At 47.7% G+C, this 24413-nt stretch overlaps 2 protein-coding genes across 2 annotated transcripts in view; both read right to left on the bottom strand.

Annotated features, from left to right (window-relative positions):
* The window catches only part of LOC143694378 (uncharacterized), a 470045-nt gene that overhangs the window by 35795 nt on the left and 409837 nt on the right, over positions 1 to 24413 (bottom strand). The window lies entirely within an intron of this gene.
* Positions 5312 to 23144, bottom strand: TGFB3 (transforming growth factor beta 3). Its single transcript, XM_054634796.2, has 7 exons — positions 22117 to 23144; positions 16589 to 16752; positions 15180 to 15309; positions 13577 to 13684; positions 12626 to 12797; positions 12019 to 12172; positions 5312 to 9704 (listed from the first exon to the last, which is right to left on the bottom strand). Exons 1-7 carry the CDS (start codon positions 22829 to 22831, stop codon positions 9546 to 9548), a joined length of 1602 nt encoding a protein of 533 aa, XP_054490771.2. The 5' UTR covers positions 22832 to 23144; the 3' UTR covers positions 5312 to 9545.

The following is a 24413-nucleotide window of genomic DNA, read 5'->3' on the forward strand; positions in this document are numbered from 1 at the left end:
ATCCTCTTCAAATTATTTCCTTTCTGAACACATTGTTCTCATGGTTCTGTCATAAGTTTCTTCCAAAAGAAGCTTCTGAGCTGTACTTAAATCTGGGGCTGGGCTTCTTTTTTTCTTCTAGAACCTCATGTTTCTAGAACTGAGACATCCTTGTTTACATCAAACGTCAGGAGAACCTTAATTTTACTTTGCAGAACTGAGATTGCTTATACCAACAGCTTAACATTCACAGTTTTCTTCATGCAGAAAGTGATTAATTGGAAAAGAGATGAGGAAGAGGTATGTAAGGGAGAAGTTGAGAAAGGAGCAATAGTTCACTATCATGCCCACTACAAGTAGGAGCATCAAATGAAACTAACAGATACAAGTTTCAAAGAAAAAAAAAATAAAGAAAGTGGAGGGAGATAGCAACTTTTTTGCACAGTATGTACTTGACCTATGGAATTTCTTTTTACAAGATGTGAATACAAAAAAGAGTATGTGGTTTGAAAAGACAAGTAGACAAATCCATGAAAAAGTAATCTGTTAGGGCATATGAAATATTAAAATTGAAAAATAGGAAGTTTCTAAGATATTTCAAATTACTATTCTGGGGAAGTCTTACAATGGGCTGTTCCAGTTTTTAACTTGTGCATCAGGCATGGGCAGTTGACCTCTGTGCAACAAGGGCTAAGCTAGGTGGTCTTGCAGTCTGACTTTGTATGGGTTTTTTACCTTGACAGTTGCAGTACAGACTACTAGAACAGCCAGGACAAAGCTTCTTTCCTGACAATGGCATGTTCACCAGCATTCATCCTGTGGTCCTTGAGTTTGCTCAAGAAAAGTGTCTGTTGCTGACATATGCCAAGTTGTCACATGCAACTTGTGTATGCTTTCATCTGGCTGGGCACTATATATTGCAGAGGCTTTCAGAAACTTTTAAAAGCACATAAGGGACACCGAGATCCACCTCTAGACAAACAGGGATTTTGGAGGAAAGTAGGTGGCTATATGAAAGTCATCCATACTAAAATCCTTGTAAATGGTTAATCATGTAAATATGGAAAAAAACTTTTCCACTAACTGAAGCTTTTAAGTTATCTTATTCATACACATTTTGCTTCTTGCTGTCTTTGTTTTCCAAAGAGCTCGAGTGCAGAGCACCTTCAAGGTGAATGTGCACAACCACAGCATGTCTTTAGGAACCTGGTAACTTGTTCATTCCCACTTTAGAACACTGCTGTCCTTTTCCAAAGAATTAAGATTCCCTGCTGACTTAGAGATGAGTAGTTAGGAAATGCAGACTGATCCCAAAATTGTTGGATTCTGAGTCTTCCTCTGCAGTTGTAATGCAAGAGGACAACTCCACTGAACTGAAGGTGACAAGTTAACACCATGTCTGCCCTGAAGAGTCTGCTCTATTAACTTACCAAAAAAGGATTTTATTGGCCCTCACTGAAAAGGAGTTTTCACTGCTGTTTTGAATTAAAAGGAAAGAATCACTGATCACTGTGGAGACCCTGGTATGAAGCCTTTGCCAGTGGTATTCAGTGAATCATCGTGGTTCCCAAGGGAAAAGACTGTACTTACCAAGGCCTCTTCTCTACAAGTCCACGCCTACAGCACAGACAGTGAGCTTGAGAAATCTTCTATTCTTTGAAAAGAAGTGGCTTCTTTATCTGACCTATCAGACAAATCAAATTTGCCTTAAAAAGATGAAATTGGATGCAGTTGTTAAGGATTTAGGGACTGTTAAAGATACGTCTTTTATTAACAAAATTTTTATCATTTGTTCGGGGCAGGTGAAAGAGGTGCTGTTATCTCTAAAAGCAATTTCCACGCTGTATTTTGACATTTTGGCTCTTGCTGTTCTGGGATGGGCAACAGAAGACAACTCCTGAACATTAATTCAATTTGGTGCCCCTGCAAGAATATTTTATAAAATCTTATTTCACCATAATTACAGTAATGGTAGTCTCCTTCCCCCACACAAAGGGGAGACAAGTTACAGTACTCAGTTATGTTCTAAAGTCATAAAATCTTCCCCAAAAATATTTTGGGGTTGTTGAGCTGATCCCTATATCTTGAGTATTATCATGTCAAAATTCAGGAGGGAATCTTTGAAAAGTTTCTTTACTGACAAGTCAAACTGCTTGACTGTCATCACTTCCTCATTCTACTGTAAAACTGTTTTTTTCTGAGTCTAGGGAAGAAAAATGGCAAGGGATTTTTTCCACACTGTTTCCAGTAATTATTGTATAGGATTTACCTCATGGTTTTCATGTGGTTTTGCCTTATTTATATGATCTTCTGAAAAAGTTGTGCTGTGTCAGATATATTTAATATAATATATTTAATACACCTAGGATGTCTTAATACACCATTCTTCAAGTGCAGATGGAGAGCTGTGAATCTGCTGGGAAGTTTTAGCATCCCACTGGTGCCAGTACTTACATTACTAATGCTTCCAGTTGCATGATGCTTCCCCCATTCTGCCTGGGCTTGTCTTCCTTCCTGAAAGTGTTTTCTTCACTATTTCTAAGTCCAGAAATTCTGTGTGGAATCCACTTTGTCTGTGATATCAGCCTGGATTTTTTTTTCCTTATACACAGACCTACAAAACTCATGTCTTCATACGTGTAGTAAAACTTCTTTTTGAAATTATCTAGGAATAAAGATTGGTGGCTCCCTCTGCCAAATTGTGCCCCAGGTGTTTTGAATGAAGGCAGGTAAAATTGACAAAAATGAAGACAATATAAAATGTGTATTCAGCACTATGTAAGTGCTGCCACACTATGCTTTCCTGAGATTTTATTGCCATCTCTTTTGTTTCTCTTTGTTTGTTCTGTTTGTTTTTTTCCAGTTCTTCAGATTAGCATGACAGAGCACTTAGCATGGTACTATCTCAAGAGATCTTCAGATCCTGAAGCATACTTAGAGATTTTTGTAGCAAGTCTCCTCTGAGGGGGCAGATGTCAAATTGTGTCATGCAAGGCAGCTTGTTGCAAGCTGGATGTCTTTCAGAGACTCTAGTTGTGAGTCAGACTGTCTGCTACTGCTTTCCTCTGCAAGTGGAGTTTCTTACAAATCCTTAAAAACAGTGGATTTCTCTCAAGCATCTAGTCAACCTGCAAGAGGATTTCAGCACTTCAAAAGGCCAAAATCTTGTTTCAAGAAAGGGCCAGAATATGGTTACCATGACATTCCCCAGTCATTACGCTACATGCATTGCACAAATCCTGTAAGATTTGCCCCTGGCTGCACAGCAAATCTTTGTTTTGTCTGCTTCCTGAAGAGGATAATAACTTAGGAGAAAAAATAAATCCTTCCTGAAAAACGTCAGGAAATATGGTTTGAGATGACACAGCTGGTTTCTTTCATCGAGTGATGTATATGGACTGGCCATGATATATTGTTATAATGCCTCATTTCTGAATCTGATGAGTGAATATCTAAACAGCTAGTGAGAAATGGCTGTGTGTTGGCAGACCAGAAAAAGGAAGTCTGCTTTGCTTTCTGCAACACACCTAATGCCTACATGTTGCTTTTTTTCTTCCTGTATTGGCCTCATGTGGACAGCAATGAGGCATCTTCTTCCTTTTCTTCTGTCACACCTGAAGGATGGGTTGCCATCCAGAGGGAGCTGGACAAACTCAAGAAGTGGGGCCATGGGAACCTCATGAGGTTTAACAGAGTCAAGTGCAAGGTGCTGTACCTGGGTCAGGCCAACCCTGGTACCAGCACAGGCTGGGGATGAACAGCCCCAGAGTAGCCCTGCCCAGAAGGACTTGGGGCTGCTGCTGGCTGAGAGGCTGCACATGAGCCAGCCCTGGGCACTGCCAGCCCAGAGAGCCAAACGTGTCCTGGGCTGCATCCAGAGCAGCGTGGGCAGCAGGGCCAGGGAGGGGATCCCTCTGCTCTGCTCTGCTCTGCTCTGCTCTGCTCTGCTCTGCTCTGCTCTGCTCTGGTGAGGGCCCACCTGCAGGGCTGCATCAGCTCTGGGCTCCCCAGAGCAGGGAACTGTTGGAGCGAGTGCAGAGGAGGGAAACCAAGATGATCAGAGGGACAGAGCACTTCTGTGAAGACAGAGTGAGAGAACTGGGTTTGTTCAACCTGGAAAAGAGATGGCTTAAGGGTGACCTAATTGGCCTTCCAGTACCTGAAGGGAGCCTACATGACAAAAAGACTTTTTACAACATCATGTAGTGACAGGACCAGAAGGAATGGATTCAAACTGAAAGAGTAACTTTAGATTAGATATTAGGAAGAAATTCTTTACTGTGAGGTTTGTGAGGCACTCAGGCTGCCCAGGGAAAACATGGATGCTGGAACCCTGGGGATGTTCAAGGCCAGGCTGGATGAAGCTCTGAGCAACATAGTCTAACAGGTGTCCCTATCCATGGTAGGGGGTTGAAACTACATTATCTTTAAGGTTCCTTCCAACCAAACCATTCTATGATCTTTCCTAGTCAACTAAGTGAAATGAGAGGCAAAGAATATCACCCTTTACAAAGATCACAAGCTTCCTGAAAGAGGGAGAAATAAGTCTTTGTCTTCAGAAGGTACCACTTGGTATTGCTTGGTTTAAATTAACAATAGCAGCATAAACCAGCCTAGGGGACAGAGTTTCTGCCTGGAAGCTGGTCACTAAGTTTGCAGGATGTGGGAAACCAATAATGGGGAGGGTGGAGGGAGAGGGGAGGAGGGAAAGAATGGTTTGCCATAAACCACAGCTGTAAAGAAACCATTATACCATTAGATAGGGATAAGGACCTTATCCCTAAGTGCATCTTTTATTAAATCATAGGCCAGTAGTGGAAAGGGCCCAGTTGCATGGTTGAATGCCTTTAGACCATCTCTCTATCTGTCTAAGAAACCTAGTCCTACATAGGGGTGTTATAAAGCAGCCAAGTTACTGAGATCTTTAATCTTGGAAGTTGTTCTTTCCTGGAAACACGCTGTGACATCCAAAGTGCCGTACCATATTCTTACTGTAATTATAAGTGGCATAAGTGGCCTCTCAAATGCATTACTGTCATTTAGAAAATGGCAATTATTAATTAACAGTTTTCATTTGCTGTATTTCTTCTTGATACACCAGAATTCATTTCTAAGACAATCTATTTCATAATGAGTAAACTGTCTCATCTCTTCTATGTTGACTTGTTACATGATAAAGGATCTTGCATTTGTGTATGAAGCCTCTCTTCAAGAGAGGACAAGAGACACTGAGGTTTGTTGTTTCCATCTTCACTTCTGGAACTGCATAAGAAGTTAACCAGGATTTAAGTTAATTCCCTATATGCAAAAGAAAATACTGGTAAAGCAGGAATCTGAAAGTCCAGGTTTTCTTTTACTAAACATAGTAATTTTATACAGCTTTTGACCAATATTTTCTACTGATTTTGAATGTAAAATATAATAGATATTATTTTTAAAGAATTAGAAGGCATATTTGCATCCTTGCACTAGATCCAAATTGCTGCTGTTACTCTAAACCACAATTAATGTAGATTATAGGCAGCCAGTAAGACCACAAAGTAATATAGTTTTCCAAGTGTGTAGATACCACACTGTTGACTCCATATGTATTGAAAACTGTATTTTCATGATTGACTTCATTGTCTTTTGATCACCTATTAGAGAAGACAAGCCAGTACTACAGAGATGCTCTTTTGTATGCCACTATAAACACTTGTAAGGAGGAAAAAACCTTTTCTGCACAGTGGAGCTGTCTCTAGAGTTGTGTTCTGGTCACTGTGATACTCAACCTGTCCTGCATTGGACTTGAGAACATATTGAAGACATGTGCCTCCTAAGACATTGCAATGGATCCTCTTCATGGGATGGCTGTAGTGATTGCATTTACAAAGAAACCTGAGCCAGACCTCCTGAATCTTTGCTCTGGTGAGGACATTCTAGTCACAGATAAGGAAAGCTTCAGAGCAGCACAGAAAGATAAGATAAGGATCTGTGAACTGAAAAAATGAAAATTTGATAGCCAAAGCAGAGATATGAGACATCCCAGGACCCAGCAGAACAGAGCTATGATATTGCCAGAGGAGTGGACAGGTATGTTTGTCTTTTATTACTTTTGGGCACAGTCCATCTTTCTCACTGAGGGTACTCATGTCTGTTGGTTATATGGAAAGGTGAAACACCAAGCAGCATATCCCAGTTCACACAGTGGTAATAGGGATGGGCTTTATGTAAGTGCAGTGGGATTGCTAAAGCCCATCCAATTCAAAGCCCAGGGGACAAAGACTCATTTAGTCTGCAAAGAGCATTCTTTGCTGAGTTAAAAATGTACGTTCTGTATTCACTGAAGCGGTGTTCCTCTCAGAGCTCTACAGTGCACTACAGCCTGAAAAACAAGGTGTTCAAGTTCAGGTCTAGGCCTTTTGCAAAACTGTAGTAGTTTGCCACAGAGAAACAACAGGGGCTGCACAGATGGTTGTTTGATCATCTGTGTAGGATCTGCCTTATGGCACTGCAGAATAGGGTTTTTTCACTCTTTCTAACCATTGATCTTTGTTAAAGAGACAAACTGTGCTGGGATTGTTTTCATCAGCTTTTGTTTGTTTCTGAAAACAACAAAAGGGAACTGTTGAGAGCTGTATTCAGTGTTGGCAATGAAGATCCCACTTTTTCTTTCCCATTGTCTTCTTCAATTTGCTAGCTAGTAACAGCACAGTAACTGCCCTCTGCCTTCTCACACAAGTGTCCTGAAACATTTTGGTACATTTGCACCCAGGAGCGTTACTCCTGTTCAATCTGTTACTAAGCCCCATGTAGCTAATATAGTTTGTTGCTGAATTATAGCTGAAACACCCCTAGAAAAGTTACTTCCATTTTAAAAAGAATTCAGAGCCTGTCTCACAAATCTAATTCTCAAATGTTGCTACAGAAATGGAAGGCTGAACAGAAAAGCAGTAACTGAAATGTGTTTGATTTAAAAAATTATTGTTCCCATGAGTATACCTGTGTCTATACTGGTTGGACACCCCAGGAGTCTTCACCCCTGATTTTCCATTGCCATTTTGTCTCCTTTGCCAAGAGGCAAAAGGCTTGGTCTTTCTGCCACCCCTTCCTGTCACTGAGGAGCAGCAGTGAACAAGGGCTAGTAAGACAGTCCCATTGCAAGGGGCTGCCAGGGTTAATCCTGGGTGGTTCTGATGTGCTCCAAGTGCCACACAGAACTTTGAGTGTGCAAGTGTTCTAGCTCAAGCCTTTGCAGCTCCCCCTCCTTGTTTCCCTGTTTATTAGCAAGGAAGCCAGCCCAGGGCTCAGGAGGAACAATGACCAAAGAACAGACTGCAGCTTGTAAACCAAAACCTCCCTTGAGGCTGCTACTAAAAGGAGATCAGAGAGAATTCCTATGCCAATAGGCATCTGGATTTCTCCCACACACACACACTCTCTTGTAGCTAGTAAATTTCTGGTGCTGTAGTCATAATGCATTTATTTGTTCCCTCCCTGGGCAGGTGGCAGGGAAGCCTGGGCATGGAGAGGTGCACAGGCACAGCAATACTGTTGTGCTGCAGGGCTGATCAGAGCTTTCATCATCACACCAATCACACATGTCAGGGAGTCCCAGAGATGAAAAGGATAAAGCACTGGGTAGTGCCTCTATCAGGGTATGTGGGCCCTGGCCAAAATGGCACACAGGTTGGCAGGCTGCCTTCAGTGACCCACCCTTGCTAACATCTACCAGCTGGTGATGGTTCAGGAAGGGCTGTTTATGGTTTATTAAGACATTTGAGTTTACACAGTTTGGCAGCCTCACATGAGCTATGTGGAAGCAGCCACTGTTGTGAAGGGCTTGATGGAAGAGCTGGATTCTGAGCTGGCTGTGGAGAGCCCTGGCCACAAGGGATTAACCAGCTAGGTGTCATTTTACACTCAGTTGCTGGGGAGCAGGAAATGGGAGGAGACAGGGACGAACCTCTGTGGTCTCTAGAACAGGACTTTCAGTAGCTGTGTTTTGGCAAGTCAGAGACAGCCTCTGAGTCTCATGTGGCATTCAGCACCAGAGATTTTTACCTCTGGGACTATCTATGGCTGCAAAAGCCCATTTAAAGGACTACATTGATTTCTTGCCTGGGCAGCATCTGTAATCTTTTTTATGAGCATGAAATCAGTACATGAGAGGAAGGGTGTGTTAAATACATGGATGTACAGGTCTGTACTGGCAGACCATATATATCTTCAAATGGACATACAACATTTGTCAGCTGAGGCAACTGCGTTGCCTTGGATATTTAAACAGTATTGTTGAAAGTGTTTTATGTTTGAGGGGAGCTTTATATGAATCTATCAAAAGCAGATGCCAGCAGTGATGTACATGTCTGAAGGACTAGGTTGGAACGGGGCTCATTTACGCCAGGTACAGTTTGAGGGTAATAAGAAAGTTCCATTTTGGAATTTTCTTGCTGACCTAAATTCTATCTGTTCTTTTGAAGAAACATTTTGGAAAGGGTAAAAATTTTAGACTGAGTATGCCACAGCAGTAGCAGTTTAAAACCAGCAAATCATCTTACCCTCCAACAAAAAACTTGCTTATGAAAAAGTTAGCATCTCCCCCCACCCCCCAAATATTTATTTTTTACAAAGTTTTTGAGATTACTATTTTTTTAGTCTTGGCAGGTGAGACCAAGTTCAGGTCATCATGCAGAACAGGTGCAGACACCCCAAAGCACCTCACAAACCACAACAGACAAGAGGTCCTCAGGGTGTGTCAGATCACAAATGAATAGGCCCAGTATTCAGGTACCCACAGATGCTCCTGCTCTGACCCCAAAATCATCTCTTAGAAACTCCAGGAAGCTAAAAGAGCTGAATGGAGACTTCAGTCACTCTGAAAATGGACTCAGCACCCTCTTTCCTTGTATTTGCCCACCCTCGGTAGGCTGACTGGGAGCCTTGCAGTTTGCATTTGGAACCCAATAGCCAGGATCTGTCAACTGAACTTAGAGGTTTTTGCAGACACAGTTTCAGTTGCAAGACTCCTGGAGCACAGCTCTGAGGAACAAAAGTCTTAAATTTATCTCTGAGCACTTCTCTTAGCAGCTTCCCTGCTTGGTGCATTTTCCTTCTCTAAGGAAACCTTCAAAAATTCCTCCTACAGGGAAAACCTTTAATACTTCAGGCTAATGGGGAGAGCTGAGGTCTTAAGATAGCTAAAGCAAGAATAGAAAACATCTCCCCTTTTCCATTCTTCCTTTCATCTGCTTTCTCATTCTCTTGCTTTCCCATCTCAACCACCTAGCATTCAAATACACTGCAGTTCTTCCACATTATCCTTTTCTTCTGCACCAACTGTCCAGCCATTTTGGAGAGTGTGGCCTTTGTGTCACCAAAGTACTTCCTAGAAGGAACATTACACTGCCAAGACGACCAAGGAGTGTTCCAGAAGAAATCCCCAAGGGCTGCCAGACTCTCAAGGTTTGGCACTTGGCCCTCAGCATGCGTAGTCTCTGACCCCCAGTTCTCTTTGTGTTAGCCTGGGAGCAGGAGAGTGGGTGCTGACAGTTTTTTCCTTGGCTTTGGGTGGGCCAGGGGTTCTTTCAGCTGCACTTGCAGGATTTCACCACCATGTTGGAGAGCTGCTCCACTTTGGGGGTCCTCCCAACATAGTACAAGATAGTGAGTGGCTCCAGGTCCTGGGGAACACAGCAGGGCGAAGCAGATGCCTCAGGGTTCAGCGTGTTATATAAACCCAGCACCTGCAGGAACAAAGGAAGTGTCGTGACAAGGTCAGGAATACATTTAAATTGGCTGAGGACAGGAAGGGGCTGCCAAGTCAACAAGTCTTGAGGTGTTTGCACTAGACTCATCAGAGGGTATTTCCCTGAGATGAGTAATACTCCCCTGTCACTTCCTGATCATGGCCTGCTTTTAAATGGTCTCACCTGCCCTGGCCTGACTCTTAGGAGTTTTTTGTTTTTTGTTTTTTTTCCTAATGGTAATACCCTTGCTCTCTGTGACTGATGCCTGAGGGTTGAAGGAGTGCAAGTAGTCTCCTTTCATCTCTAATTTGGTACAGCAGTGTGTCACAATTTTTGCTTTTAACAAGGTTGGGTGTAACCAGCCTGGGGCCATGCTGTCTTGGATTCTATTAAAGAAACCAGAAGAAAGACTATCAGTGCTGCTTATTTCAACCAACATCTCCAGATAGCACTGGATGGATGCCAGTCCTCTCAAGTATCCACAATTCCCTCCCAGCTTTGAACTGTCTGATGCTTTGTCCCTCCACTCCATCCTCCAAGTCATGACACTGTAAAACTGGAGCCAGAACAGTCCTGTGGGACCCCACTGGATTCCGCCTCCCAGCTGGCCCCAGCCCACAGATGACTCTACACTACAACCATGTAACCACTACAGAACAGCTGCCACCTTTCCTGCCAGAAGTGACCACTTCTCAGCAGTGAGCATGATCTCACCTGCACTAGTGTGGTCTCTTCAGTGCTTATCTGGTATAAATGACAGGGTCTGGCACATTCTATTTGAAGTACTTTACAGTCTTTGGAGATGAGAGGTGCTAAGGATACATCCTGTTCTATCATCTAGACCCACGGAATCACTATTTTTGTGGTAGAAACTCTCTGGGATCCTAAGCAAAGTAGCCCTGGCTGTACCACAGGGCTACATGTGCTCTGAGTCGCTACTCAACAGCAAGTTAGACTGGTGAGTTTTCCTAAGTGTTGCCTGCAAGCTGTCAGCAGCTATATTGTTCTAAAGTTTTCTTTGATCACTTCACTGACCTTAACGCTTGCTCATTTCCTTTTTTGTTTAAGATCATTAGGAGTCATTCTAAAGTCTCCTTTCTCTCACACTGATTCAGTCCAGTTACCTTCTGGAGAGCTTCTCAGGACAACCAGATGGTAAAGCTACATGCCCATTACCCTTTCAAAGCTGTTAATTCCCTTGCTTTGTCTTGTGGTTACTGCCCAGCATCTGTTCACTTCTTCATTCCCACAGATCAGCTGTTCCCACTGATATTAGTCCTTGAGCTTCATTGAACCTTACTGCTATGCAGACTGTCAAAAAAATGTTAGAATCTTTTCTGAAATATCATCCTTACCTAGTTATTTGTTCTTCAGCTGAATCTGTTTTTTCCAGTGACTTTTTTAGTGAAATCTGAAGTTAGTTTGCTAGTGAGCTGTTGCATTATCTGGATTGCTGCCTTTTGACTCTTGTGGGCAGAAGCACACAGGATTTTCCTCTGACTTTTCCTGCTTCAGCAGTGGACTGTCTGATCCTTAATCTGTCTCTCTCAATACTTCTCCCATGCCTGTGTTATTCTATTACTTTTATTTTTTTTCTGCTCTAGCCAGGCTCAGACTGCATTCTTCCCAAAGGCTGACCAGAGGTTGTGCTTAAGTTACCTAGAGACATTTGCTTTCTGCCAAGTTTTCACTCAAAAATCTCACTGCCTAGTCTCCTCCCTGCTGTAGGTCAGGTAGGATTTATGCAGCTGGAAAGGATACCTGTGAAAAAGGATATCCTACTGAGTGGCTGTATTTACTTCTGGAAATGGACATGGATTTCCCTACACTTTTGAGCTATAGCTGCCCCTTTAGGAGCAGATGGCAGGCATATGCCATTGCACAACAGTTTTTCATGACAACCTGGCACAGAGTGTAGAAAAATCCTCTGTCCAGTGCAAACTGCAGGAGAAATTTAGGAAGAAGATAATTACCAGAACTGATGTTTGATGTGAACAATTCAGTTAATACTATGGCCACTGCCAAGTAAGTACCCTAAAACCATCAGTTCTGCTCTTTCATATCTTATCTAAGAGACAACAGCATCTTCCTCATCAAGATTTGCCTGAAAGCAGACTCAGTACTGACTCCAAAGCAAGCACATTTTCCCTGCTGAACCACCCAGGCTTTTTTCTGCAGTTTCCTTGGAAGGTTTTTCACAAATACTGATCTGAACTGCTTATGCTGCTTTGAAAAGACTGGATATTGATCAGACTTAGGGAGGAAGGCAATCATAGCCACAAGCCCTGGCAGGATAATCTAGTGGATGTACCGTGCTGTGAGTGGTGTCTGCGCTGCGGAGGTACGGACAAGGGCCTGAACAAAAGTTAGCAAAGTAGCCCTTGGGCTCGTGGACCCATTTCCAGCCGAGGTCCTGTCGGAAGTCGATGTACAGAGGACGCACACAGCAGTTCTCCTCCAGGTTCCTGAAACACAGTAGTGAAGCACAGTGAATCTAAAGGGGGGCCTTACATGCAGTTGCGAGCTGCAGCTTCCTGAGCAGAAGGACTCGTAGCAGCAGTGCTGGTGGCATGTGGTGGCTGCGTGTGCCAAGCACCAGGAGCAGCACAGCCAGGCAGCGGTGGCGGCTCAGGGGCACTGCTGCTTTTCCCACCACCCCTGCCAGGCAGGACCCAGCTGCTCCAGCAACTGCCATGGGGCTGCTGCAGGTCCTGCTCAGCCTGTGCTCCTGGAAGCACAGCCTTGTGGATCTCTTTGAACCAGTGGCTCTGCCAGAAGCACAGAACAACTCTGCTGAGCTGGCCAGTGGCCCTTGTGACACAACCCCCTGGAGGGCTCTGCCTTTTCCGGTGGCATGGAGTCTCACCCGGCCTGCCTGCCCCAGGCATGGGGTCCCAGCAGGATCCCTTCTCACTTACCGGAAACAGTAGTTGGTATCCAGGGCCCGTTTCTTTCTTTGGCTTCCCAACACGGGACTCTCCAGTCGATGTGGGGGTAACATCATCAAGATGAGGTGGGGATTATGCAAGTCTTTCTGCTTCTTCAGGCGGCCCAGGTCCCCGCGGCCATAGTCATCCTCACTGTCAATGCCTTCAAAAAAGAGGATCCACAAAGAAGAAATCAGCAATGTTGCAAGAATGCAACAAGACCTTTCAATTTAACACTCTCATGCTTGCTCTTGAACCAGGTTCAGGCAGCATGTCTACTTCTTCCCTCACAGAGACCCCTTTATTTCTGGTAAATTTGACTGTTGCAGGCCTGAAATAGAGGCTTATGGGCCACCTGTTTTACCATTTGCAAACTGCTGGTGGGGCCATTAATCCATCCACTCACTCCTGGCTTGAATCCCAGGATAGGCAGGAAGATGAATGGTTTAAAGAAGATGTCAGATAATTGGCACTCTGCGGAACAGCCTCAGAAATGGAGCCTGTGGGGGCCAGTGGCTGCTGCCCAGGGCTGCAAGCCAGGAGGTTCCTAGTTCTTAGGCCAGCCAAGCCACTGAGTCTCTGAGCCACCTCACACAGGATGCCTAACTTCCTTGTGTTTCAGTCACTCTAACTGCAAAGTAGAGCCTCTGTGGAAATCTGAGAAGGCATCAAGTTGAACTTCCCAGAGAGACACTGAAATATAAAATTACTCCTTTCTGCAGACACTCATGCAAACCCACCCAGCCTGCCCTTACTTCTTTTTGTAACCTATGTATATAGTGGATATACCCATAGAATGAACACACAAACCCAGATATGTTTTAAGACAAATGTTACACAATGTGAAGTGCTTGAATACACAAAGCAAGACCTCATTTTTTTCTTTATATGCTTGAGGCTTTCCCTTCCCCAACAACCTCCCCTAACCCAGCTCTTTATCACCTTTGAACTTGATCTCCAGGACTTCATGCAAATTCTCCAAGATGTCCCCGTTGGACTGAAAAGTATGGCAAGGACAGTGTATGCTAATTTCCAGGCCAAGGTTGGACTCTGCAAAGAAGATGACTCTGTGAGAAACAGTCTTTCTCAGCTGGGACAGCTCCTGGCATAAAGAAGTTTTAAGGAAGTTTTACACAGCTGTGCTAACCCCTAGACAATGAGTTGGTCTCCAAGTCAGGAGTGTTATCAGATTTGAGGAACAGATGCTGCCTTGGGAAGAACAGAAAGAAAAATCCAGTAGCTTCAGCTTTGCCAAAAGCCTTGTTCTTGCTAAAGGGAACTTTCTGGAGAGGTAAGAAGGGTGCTTCTTGTTACTTTTTTTAGGCTATTCAGCATCCAAAAACATTTGTGAGCTTCAAGAAGCTTCCCTGGGAAAACAAGTATTTTGAAGAGCTGGCTTTTGGTATCTTAAATCAGTTTCACAATCCTCAGTACCTATTATCTGGCTTCTGCTTAGTGTCTGAAGGAGAAATCTGAAAATAAGCAAGTTGGATATGGACAAGTAATTTTACTGGAAGCATTCTTCTCAGCAGCTGCAACCTCCTGTTTTATTGAACTGCTAGCAGTCTCAATCACACAGACTTTCCAGAGGCAAATCTACTTTCATAATAACTTCCTGGACCAGTCATGCTGTGTGGGCCTGACTACAGGAACATAAGACTCTTATGAAAGCTCCTTTTTTATGTTGTGCCATGAATTAAAACATCTGGCTTCCTGGGGCATTGACAAGGTGCCTAGCACCATATATACTCTGTGATGTCTTGTCAGCTAGTGTGCCTGCCCAGAGCTTGCTGCAGTTCCAGCTCTGAGCTTCAGCCATCAGGGCACAACTTAGATTGCTTGAAATAGGAGGAGCCTGCAAGCTCACAGCTTACCCTTCCAGGGAGCAGCTGCTTGCCAGTACCTGCATTCCAGTCTTCAGTGGCACCTAGCTTCTATCTGTGTAGGCCAGTCCCGCTGTGAGTGGTGATGCTTTTTGCTCCAGCTGTGAATGGGGTCAGTGTTCTTGCTGGGAACTGCCCTGTAACTATCTGTTGGGCTGTCCAGCACTGGCAGAGGTGTGTTCTCTGCAGTGTTAAAGCCTCCAGCTGTCTAGGTGTGTCAGCCTCTGGTATTTCCTCACGTTTATACCTGACAAGCTGTACACAGCTAAATAAACCAGGATCCTTGCTGCTTTTTCCTATACTACATTTGCTCCAATTCACATCAAAATGTAAGCAAAGCATTTGTCATTTTCTATGATCATTTAGACAAGCAGAGGGGTCCCCTCTGGGCTTAGCTGTAAAGAATTTCCTCCAAGGAATAAATCCTTCTTCTGACTCAGCCCACACAGCTACATGGTGGGGCCTCCAGGAAAAGAGGCAGGAATATAGCAAATGTCAGACATTGAGGAAGCTCTCTGGAGGAAAGCTTGTTCTCAGACTGAAAGAACCTGTCCTCTCTGTGAACCAAGCTCCTGTAACAAGGGGAGCAGAAAGATACTTCTGTGAGCATTGATCCCCATTTCTGTGGATGCCTTGCCACACAGTGCAGCTAAGACCCCTACCTCTGTGCAGGAGCCACTCACGCACGGTCTCGGTGACATCGAAGGACAGCCACTCAGGGGAGCCCCGTGTCTGCACATTCCTGCCGCTGAGGTACCGCTGCTTCGCTATGTGCTCATCTGGCCGAAGGATCTGTGTCAGAAGGAGTGGTGGAAAAAATCAGCCAGTGCCATGCAGAAGGAAGGGATGGCCTTTAGTCTTTTTTTTTTCCCCTTAGCTTGCTAAAAACTAATTTAGAAAGTTGGTCTTGGCAAGTGAGACACCAGGAATACCCTGGGTCAGGTGAGAAGGACATGCTTCACAACCAACTTGAACTCCAGAGATCTACACAGTGCTTATTTCTGTATCCTAAGCAGCCCACCTCTCTCAATTGAGAATGGTTTAGGGACACATAGAGAGGCAGAAGCACGTGGCAATTCATTTAATGGATGGGTTTGTTTTTGTATGCAGCTGTGCAATATGGATCTGGATATCAGAGTAGAACCACCAGTGGTAAATGCAGCATCTGGCCACAAGTCACCTGCCCAGGAAGCCAATTTATCGAGTTCTCCCTTTGGCATTTTCAGGTGTCCTACATTCCAACTTTTGTCAAAACACAAAAGGGCTGTTCAGGTTTGGAGACCTCTGCCTCTGCTCTGACATCTCTTTCCACTTCCAGACAAACAACCACAGCACATTCAAGGTGTTCCTTCCTGCAGACCCACAGACCACTGAACCTATGGAGAAGCTCTGAGAACACCTCCTTGTCAGTTGTGTCATCTGGTAGAGAATTGCTCTGACCTTTGATGCTGGATTCCAGGAAGTCCTCAAGAAGTGCCACCCAAACACAATTTTAGCTGCACTCTTATGGAAAAGTGGACAGACATGAGCCTGTGGGAATGTGCTGCCTGGATGCTAAGCTGTATCATTAGGTGGTCCAGTTCAGCCTATTACCACTTCCAAGCCCGAACCATACCTTATTCTGTCAGTCCCTAGGTTAAAAAAAAATTCCAGATAAGTACAGGTGGCCTGAATTGTGCTTCTGGGGAGCTACTGCTGAAGGGAACATAGAAAGCAAGCACTATTTTTCTAGTAAATCAGTGACAAGACAGAGAGCTCCATCCATTGAATTAGCACCAACTGTCTGCAAAAGTCAAAGGAGTAAGACTGCCAAGGGTCCTACACAAGATGTGACAGAAGGGTCAGAGCTGCTCCACTGATGAGGGGCTCCCCTTCCAAGTGGGAAAAGGGCAGCACCACATTGTAAAAGGAAAGGAAGGTGACTGTATCACTGCATATGGTGGAAGAGGCCTGGGTTACAGCATGCACTTTCTTCTCTCTTCTATGGGCTTCCACATATCAGCTGAGACAACCATTAAGGAGCCAAGCTATTCTGGGCTCAGACACTGGGGAAGGTGATAAGAATACTCACCTGGAAGAGCTCAATGCGCTGCTCACTGCGTTTGGAGCTTGGGTTGGGCACGCGCAGCACCCGAAACTCAGCCCGGAATAGGTTGGTGCTGTTCTTCTCTGCTGACGACACATTAAAGCGGAACACATTGGAGGTGACACCTTTTGGACAAATGCCCAACTCATCTAGGAGAAAAAAAATAGAGAAACACTGAGAATCACATCTCTGAGGGGCAGGATCTCAAATAAGTATTGTTTGAGAAAGAGCTTTCCAGTAGAGACTTGTCATTCAAAAGTCTTGCCACCTGTGAAGCATGGCTACCTAGCTCAAGATAACACAGGATGAATTCACTCAAATTTGGTCTACATTGCAACATTTTGCAAACATTCCCCCTACTGCCATCATTACTTCAATGCTACAAGATGAAGAATCAGTAGAGATCAACCACAGTATGTTTATTATTATGTCTTCCAACTCTGCTCATCAAACGTTGCTAATACTCATCAGTTGGCTGCATCCAAAATGACAACCCCAGTCCAGGCAATGGGACAATCTCACTTGCAGTTAGTGGGGCCTATTCCCAACAGCTAGGATGCTGTTACTCTGCTCATGATGGAGACACGAAGCTACATACAAAGTGATCCCATTGCTGCTGAATCTTAGTTTTACAAATCTTGACATTGCCTCCTAGAATGGAAGCCACCCAGTGTCAAAAACCACAAAGCATGAGGTGTCAAAGACTCTTTATGGCATTGATTATCCAATGTGTACTGAAAGAACTGGGGTTTAAAATTGGTTCTCACTCATGAACTGGAGAAGGACTTCATTAATAGTACTGGGCCTGTGGAGATACACATGAGCAGGAAATAATACAGCAATTTTCTGCTTCCATGTGTGCCTGCTGAACAGAAAAACCCATTTCACAGATGCCTCAAAAGAGAGGAGGTAAAATCTTTAATGTCCAAAACAGAGTCCTCAATAGCAAGTAAGACTTTCTTCAAAGGGACCATTTTGGTCTCATGGAAGTCTTTGTTGTTGCTGTCATTTCTCTCCTATTGACCTTGTTAGCCTTCAAGTCTCTAGCATCGTGAAAGCTTCCTGCAAACAAGACACAGCAGTTCTTGCTCCATGTCCACATGCAGGTTTGTTTGCAGCCCTGCAGAGCCTTTCAGATGACCTCTGACTGTTGTCCAATGCAGCAGGAGGCTCTTATATCTGCTGATACTTAAGTTGCTTCTAAACAAATGAACAGAAAGAAACAGAAAGAAAAACTATCACCTGTTCCCAGGCATGGTTCCAGTCTTTGACAAATAGGCTAGAAGCCCTAGCTGGAACAACCTTCAAGTTACATTCCTGACGTCCTGCAGGCCCTTTTTTTGATCTCACCATAAGTATCTCCCCTGAGAAACAGCTTCTGAAAATGGGATAGTGTGAAACAGCACCTGACTGCAGAGGTTCACCTCCCATGCCAAATTCTGATTTCAGCAACACTGATGTACACTCATATCAATGGAGATTAAGGTCTTCCTCTTGTCTTACACACAAATTCAGCAAGCAGGACCCTGCCAGTTTTCAAGGATGTGTTTTTAGGGTGCTGAAATTTTACTCAGTAAGCTAATGACCAGATGCTGACACTGGGCTTTAATTGGAGGAGGTTTTGTCATTACTACTACTGAACAGATCAGCATTCCCACACAGGAAAGTCTCTAGCTGTTATTGAAGAGGTGGCTGTTCACACATCCCTGGAGACCAGATCCCACTGCAGGCACGAGCTGGCCTGCCCAGCCCAAAAACCCTGCAACACAAGGAGTACCCCAGCCACACACATACTCCTACTGTGGGGACTCCAGCCCTGTGACCAATTCAAGGTTTGATGCTGCAGAAAAGCCCAGCAAAAACCCAAGTTCTCATTAAGCGCCCAAAGACATGTTCTAGCTGAAGTATAACACTGATTACTGTTCTGTATCCTAGAGCTTGGCAGATACTGTGTTTCAATAGCCCCTGAAGCTGCTTTGCACATTTAGCCCTATTAATAGTGCTGTTAACAGCCTGCCCTTTCATTTCAGACCTGACTGCCTGGCCGTAAGGGGTGTCCCAATTATTGTTAGAAATGCCTTTTTGCATCAGACCACTGGTCAGTCCAGCTCAGTATGTTTCCTACAGCAGTGCTTTTTCTGACAATCTCTTTAGAAGCTGCAAATATGGTCCTACAGCACAGAGCTGATGAAAGACACCTAATGTGTTATCATCTCCTTAATGCTTTTGGCTAAATTAGACAGCCATGGTGATAAGACATTGCATCTATTGTAATTCACCTGCTGTGAAAGAAAGAGCCACATTGCTTTCTACCTGCTTCACTATCAAGGTGCTGCTCTTGGGAGACCTTCCCAATGAAAACAGTAATAGCTCTTTTCCCTTCCCTAAAAGTGTCATGTTCCCTTTGTACGCTGGGAACAAGCCCTCTGTGATGCAGAAATGGGGCTGTGTTCAGTGTTTCACTCCAAGCCCTGGGAGGCTGGAGTCTGTTTCTCTTAGCACGGGGCTCAGGATAGAGGTCTCACTCCAGGAAACTTGACAGCTTTGTGGCAAAGTGCTTTTTTGCACGAGGTCACAGGCAAAGGGAGCAAGGGGATTTTTCAGGGAATTTGGTCCAGACCCAGCTGAGGTGTGTTAATCACACTGGAATCCAGACCTGTTCACCACCAGCACAGAACAAAGCCTGGAGGCAATATTCCTGCAAGCTCTCCCAGTCCACAGCTCTCAGTGGCAGTAATCAAGCCTGGAGACCAGGACCCTGGACACCCTGTGCACCATGCCAGGCTGTCTGGTATGACACAGCCTCACAACTGGACCCAGCTATTACTGTGGAGTCACACCCAGAGCTGTTCACTGCACCAGTGATGAGACCAGCAGCCTCTTTGTGTGGATAATGTAATAGAGAGAGCAGGTTCTTTCGGGACCTTCCACCTTCCTACCACTGCTCTACATGAGGTGCAGGCTCACCACATGCTGCTGGATCCAGCAGAAACAGCTGCTGTTTCTGGCAAGCCCCAGGAAGGCTGATGGCTGTGCAGTTCGATGAGAAGGAAGGGTAGGCTGGCTGTGAGCAGGTATTGCCTCATGCTGTATTATACCTCTGAATCACCAAGGTGTTTCGTGCCAAAGCTGCATAACTTTAGAGAAAAAAGTTGATCCATCTGCAACTCTGCAGGTGGCAGGTTTGGAGGGAATAGATGCTTGGCCCTAGTGACCCATGACTTTAATTGCCTTGTCTCTCAAGCTGCCTTGGAAAATGGCATCTGTTTTTCCCTCAGGAAGGTAAGCAAAAAGCTATTTTCAGGACTGTTGCAGATGCTTCCCAAGCTTGAACATAACCAAGTCAGATCTGATCACGTGAGTTTTATGAGATCCCTGAAGTGAATGGCTGGTCAAAAGTAAGTTATTCTCTGAAAGAAAATCCCTTTAAATTGAGGCAGTGTACCTGAGAGGCACAGGGGAAAAGACCATTCTGTGAGTCACCAAGCAGCTCAGAGAAGGGATGGAGAACTTGGCTCTCTCATCTGCTATTTTTGCTCCTCAGCTCTCCTCACTTTTGGGCTTTGCATCTTTGAAAAGGATGACTTCTCTGAGCCAATATGACAGTTGACTAATAGGCTGGAGCTAGAACAGTTTGTGTGAGTGTGCACACATTTCAGACTTGTCTGTATCATCACTGCAGTTCCTTCAATGGAGTAGTGCTCCCCTTCCCCCCCCCTCCCCCCCCCCCCAGGAGACAGGCTTTGGCTCAGAGCATGCTCTTAGATCACCACCTGGCACAGTGACAGAGTCATGGGAAAGTTGAACATCAGCCACTTCTGAAGATGCGGGGCCAAATTCAGCCATGGTGTAAGCAATGAAACTCCCCAGGTTTCAAAAAGAGCATGTCTCTTGCCACCACAATCTGTCTGGAGCTAGTCTCCCCCGGTGGGACCAAATTACAAAGTTCCCTCTTTCTCTGGGTGGTGGCATCTACACTACCCACTCCCAGAAATTTAATCTCAGCACTACTTGGTCTTTTGAACCTAGTATCCTATGGGCACATGGCACAGGATCATTTCTACAGGAATTTTCCCAAAGCCACAATCCCTACTCATCACTCCTTTTCATGCACTGCTTCTTCATTCCACTTTCCCCTCAATTTTAGCCAAATCCACACCCCTAACTTCATTTGCCACTGTTGTGCTTTGTGTTTTCCCCACCTCCTTCCTCCCAAAATGCATAGTGTGGCTGTACTATTTTGCAGACACTTGGTTTTCCCATAATATATGTTTATAGTTTCACAAATGACACTTCAGTAGATCAAAACCGCTGAAATACAGGTAACCTTTGCCCTTTCTGTTCCTTGAATCTCAGTGTCTGCTGAGCTAAGAGCTAATCATATAACCATATGGAATGCAGTCTGCTAGAGATTAAGTAAAATTTGTTGCATTACCAAATTGTAGCTTATTCCAGCTCATCATACGTCAAGATTAACATAAACCTGGCAGAGTAACTGCATTCTGTGGCTGCCTCCACCAAGTCACAGCTCCTCCCCAAAACTGCTGGTGTTCAAATCTTGTCCCCGGGGTGGCACAACATCACAGGAGAACACCCTGGATAGTGGTATGACCGCATCTTCCAATTCTAAGGAATCCCAAACAAACCAAAATGACTGCTTGTGTCTACATGTGCTCAGCATCTGCAATCTGCTTTGAGTTCATGTCTGCTCAGTCTCTGTCTTTGTATCTGCTCAGCTTCTGCACCTGAATCTGTTTAGTGTCCACATCTGGGCTTGCTCATCATCTGCTTCACACCTGCTCAACATCTGTCATGTTTCCTCAGCGCCTGTGTTCCCTTGGGGGTCCCTTTGGCATCACTGTCTGCTTTACACCTGCTCTGCATCCCTGTTGTCTTCTGCTCGCTCTCTGAACGCTCACACTATCTGAGTAACACCTTCATCAGTGTCCTCCAAGCAGCAGTCTCTTCAGCAAGCACCTCTCCACCTTCTGACTGCCGGCGCGGGTGCTGCACGGACCGGGCAGTTGCCGGTATCTCTGCGGCAGTCGCTGGAGCTTCAGCGGGGAGGAGGCCGAATACCTGCTGTCACCCAAACAGCAGACCTGCGCTGTCTCCCCGCCCGGTGCGCAGCATTCACCCCGCCACCCGCACGGCTTGCCGCCTTGTCCTGATGTCAGGGCTCTAGGCACGGGCTTCTAGGCGCGGGCTCGGCTCGCCGCTGCCGCCGGGGCCTGGGCCGATGCCGCTCCGGGACCCCGCCACCCACCTTCCCCACTGCCGGCCAAGCCCCGCGCCGTGCCGAGCGCCCCCGGCCCCGCGGCTCCCGCTCACCTCCGTACCGAGCGCGGCCGGGCGGAGACGCGCCCTCCGCCCCGCCGGGGAAGCGGCCCCTTCGGCGGGGGCCCGGCGCCCCTCGGCCCCGGCTGGCCGTCCCTCCCCCGCGCCCGGGATCCCGGGCACTCTGCCCCGCGGGCGCGGCACCCCGGCCGGCACGGGGGGAGTCCCGCACTTACTGTGTTCGGGGAGGCCCTGGATCATGTCAAATTTATGAATCTCTTTGGCATAGTATTCTGACTCGGTGTTGTCCTGAGAGCAGCTTTCTTCCTTCTCCTCCTCCATCTCCTCCAGCAGCTCCCGAGTGCTGTTATAGAGGGCCAGGATCTGGTAGGGCACATGGGCCGGCCCCGCGGTCTCCGGCGGGCTGGTGAGCCGCAGCTTGCTCAGGATCTGCCCTCGGATGGCCTCTACCCTCTTCTTCTTGATGTGGTCCAGGTCCAAGGTGGTGCAGGACGACAGCGAGAGGCTCACGGTAGCGAAGCTCAGCAGGGAGAGCAGCACCAGAGCCCTTTGCACGTACATCTTCATGTGTGAGGAAGCGGCGGCGGGGGCCTCCGGGGGAGACCCCCGAGCGGCGGCGAGAGGGCGCGGGGAACCGGGCGGTGTGCTGGCGGCAGCCTCCCCAGAACCCGCGGGCTGAGGCTTGGCGAGGAGGTGCATGAACTCACTGCGCCGTGCGCGACTCAGGACTTCCAGGAAGAGCTGGCAGCGCTCCGCAAGGAGAAGCGGCAGGCGCCGTGCCTCGCCGCGCCGCGCTCCTTCCCCATGCGCCGCCCCGCGCCCCGCGGAGCAGGGGGCGCCCCGCCGCGCCGCGCCGCCGCACGTGTCAGCGGCCCGCACCGCCCCGCCGCCGCGGGGGGAGCGCCGCGCCCGCCCCTCTCGCTGCACCATTCATGCCCCCGCCGGGCCCCGCGCCCTACATCGCCCGGTGCCCGGCCCTTGGCGCCCGGGAGCGTGGCACCGCCGCGCTTCTCGCCCAGCCGAGAGCGCTGCCGCCGGGCCGTCCGCCGCGCCCGTGGGTTCCGCTGACCGTCGTGCCCCGGTCCGTACACCGACACCGCTCCACACCGGCCCGCCCGCGCACACTACCGCTCCCCCGGCCCCGACGCTGAAATTTTATACCTCCCTCCCATGACGTCCCCGGGACGGGGCTCGGGCGGGGGAGGGAGCTCCAAGCCCGGCCTTCGGCCGCGCCAGCCCCGCGCTAATGGCTCCAGCAGCCGCGCAGCCCCCGCCGCTCCCCCCCATCTCCCCACCCTCCGCCGCCCCCCGCGCTCGCCGGGGCCGCCTCGCCCCGCGCACCCCGGGCCCCTCGGCGCGGGGCGGCCCCGCGCGCCCTCCGACGTGGCCGCCGCACCGCCCCGGCGGCGGCGCGCTGGCGCCCCCTGCTGGCGGCACTCGCGCGGCGGCGGGCGGGCCCTTCGCGGTGGTCCGGGCGGCGCGGGGAGGCCCCTCCCGCTTCCAGCTGCGAAATCGCATTAAAAGCCGCTGAAAATACCCCGAATACTTTCCTGATGTGGTTTCTTTCCGAGGGAGGGAGGGGCCGAGCGGCGGGGTTCGGCCGCCGCTCTGCGGACGGGGGGCTGCGGCGGGACTGGCGGCAGGGTCAGGGCGATGCCCCTGGGCCCTGAAAGCAGGTGGCAGACGGAGCTCCGGGGGGTGTCCGGTCACGGCGGCCCTCGCTGCGGTGAAGGGGCTGCGTCGGGCATCCGACAGGCGGGAGACAAAGCACCGGCCGTGCACGGGGTTGTAATTCACAACCCGGGCCCATTCGGGTCTCTCTCCCGGGGCGTGCCCTCACTACGGCCACACCGGCCTCCCGCCTCAGTGCCGCGGGCTGGGCCGGAGAGACCAGAGAGGAGTCTCTTCTCTTGGCATTACCTGGACCCTCCCCCCAGCACCCAGCCCTTCTCCCGGAGCCAGCAGAGGGGCAGCCCCTGAGCCAGCGGCTTTGTGCCTCCCCAACCCGTGGCAGCCGCTAGCAGCACTGGCAGCGCTGCCGAAGGACAACCGCTGGGTTGGCGGTGCGTTAGAAAAGTGGGGCAGGGACAGCTCCTGCGAGGCTGTGAGCAAAGTGGGATGTGGGCAGAACTCTCTGTGGAAGCAAGTCCTCTTGCATAAAGCAAGATCTTTATGCTCTGGGAGAGATGGGGCCCCGGTGGCATGTGGCCCCTTGGAGCGGTGGTGTCCAGGAACAGCAGGCAACACTGCAGCTGGAAACACTGGGCATAGCTGCGGGGAGCCTTCCCTTACCTGCATGTTCGCGGGCCTTGGGCTGGGAGAGCACTGCAAGCTCAGAGGACAGTGGCTAACCCAAGACATGGAATGTGGAACAGGAAATCCACAGGCAGCTGGGGGTGCTGGATGCCCTGTGAGCCGTTTTGTGCAGCTCTGAGGAGATGTAAGGGTGAGCTGCTCACTGTTTGCTTGTGCTTTGCTTGGGGAAGAGGAATTAAGAGTTCTTTGATGGAGT

This window comes from Agelaius phoeniceus, chromosome 6 (assembly GCF_051311805.1).
Source record: "Agelaius phoeniceus isolate bAgePho1 chromosome 6, bAgePho1.hap1, whole genome shotgun sequence".
NCBI lineage: Eukaryota > Metazoa > Chordata > Aves > Passeriformes > Icteridae > Agelaius > Agelaius phoeniceus.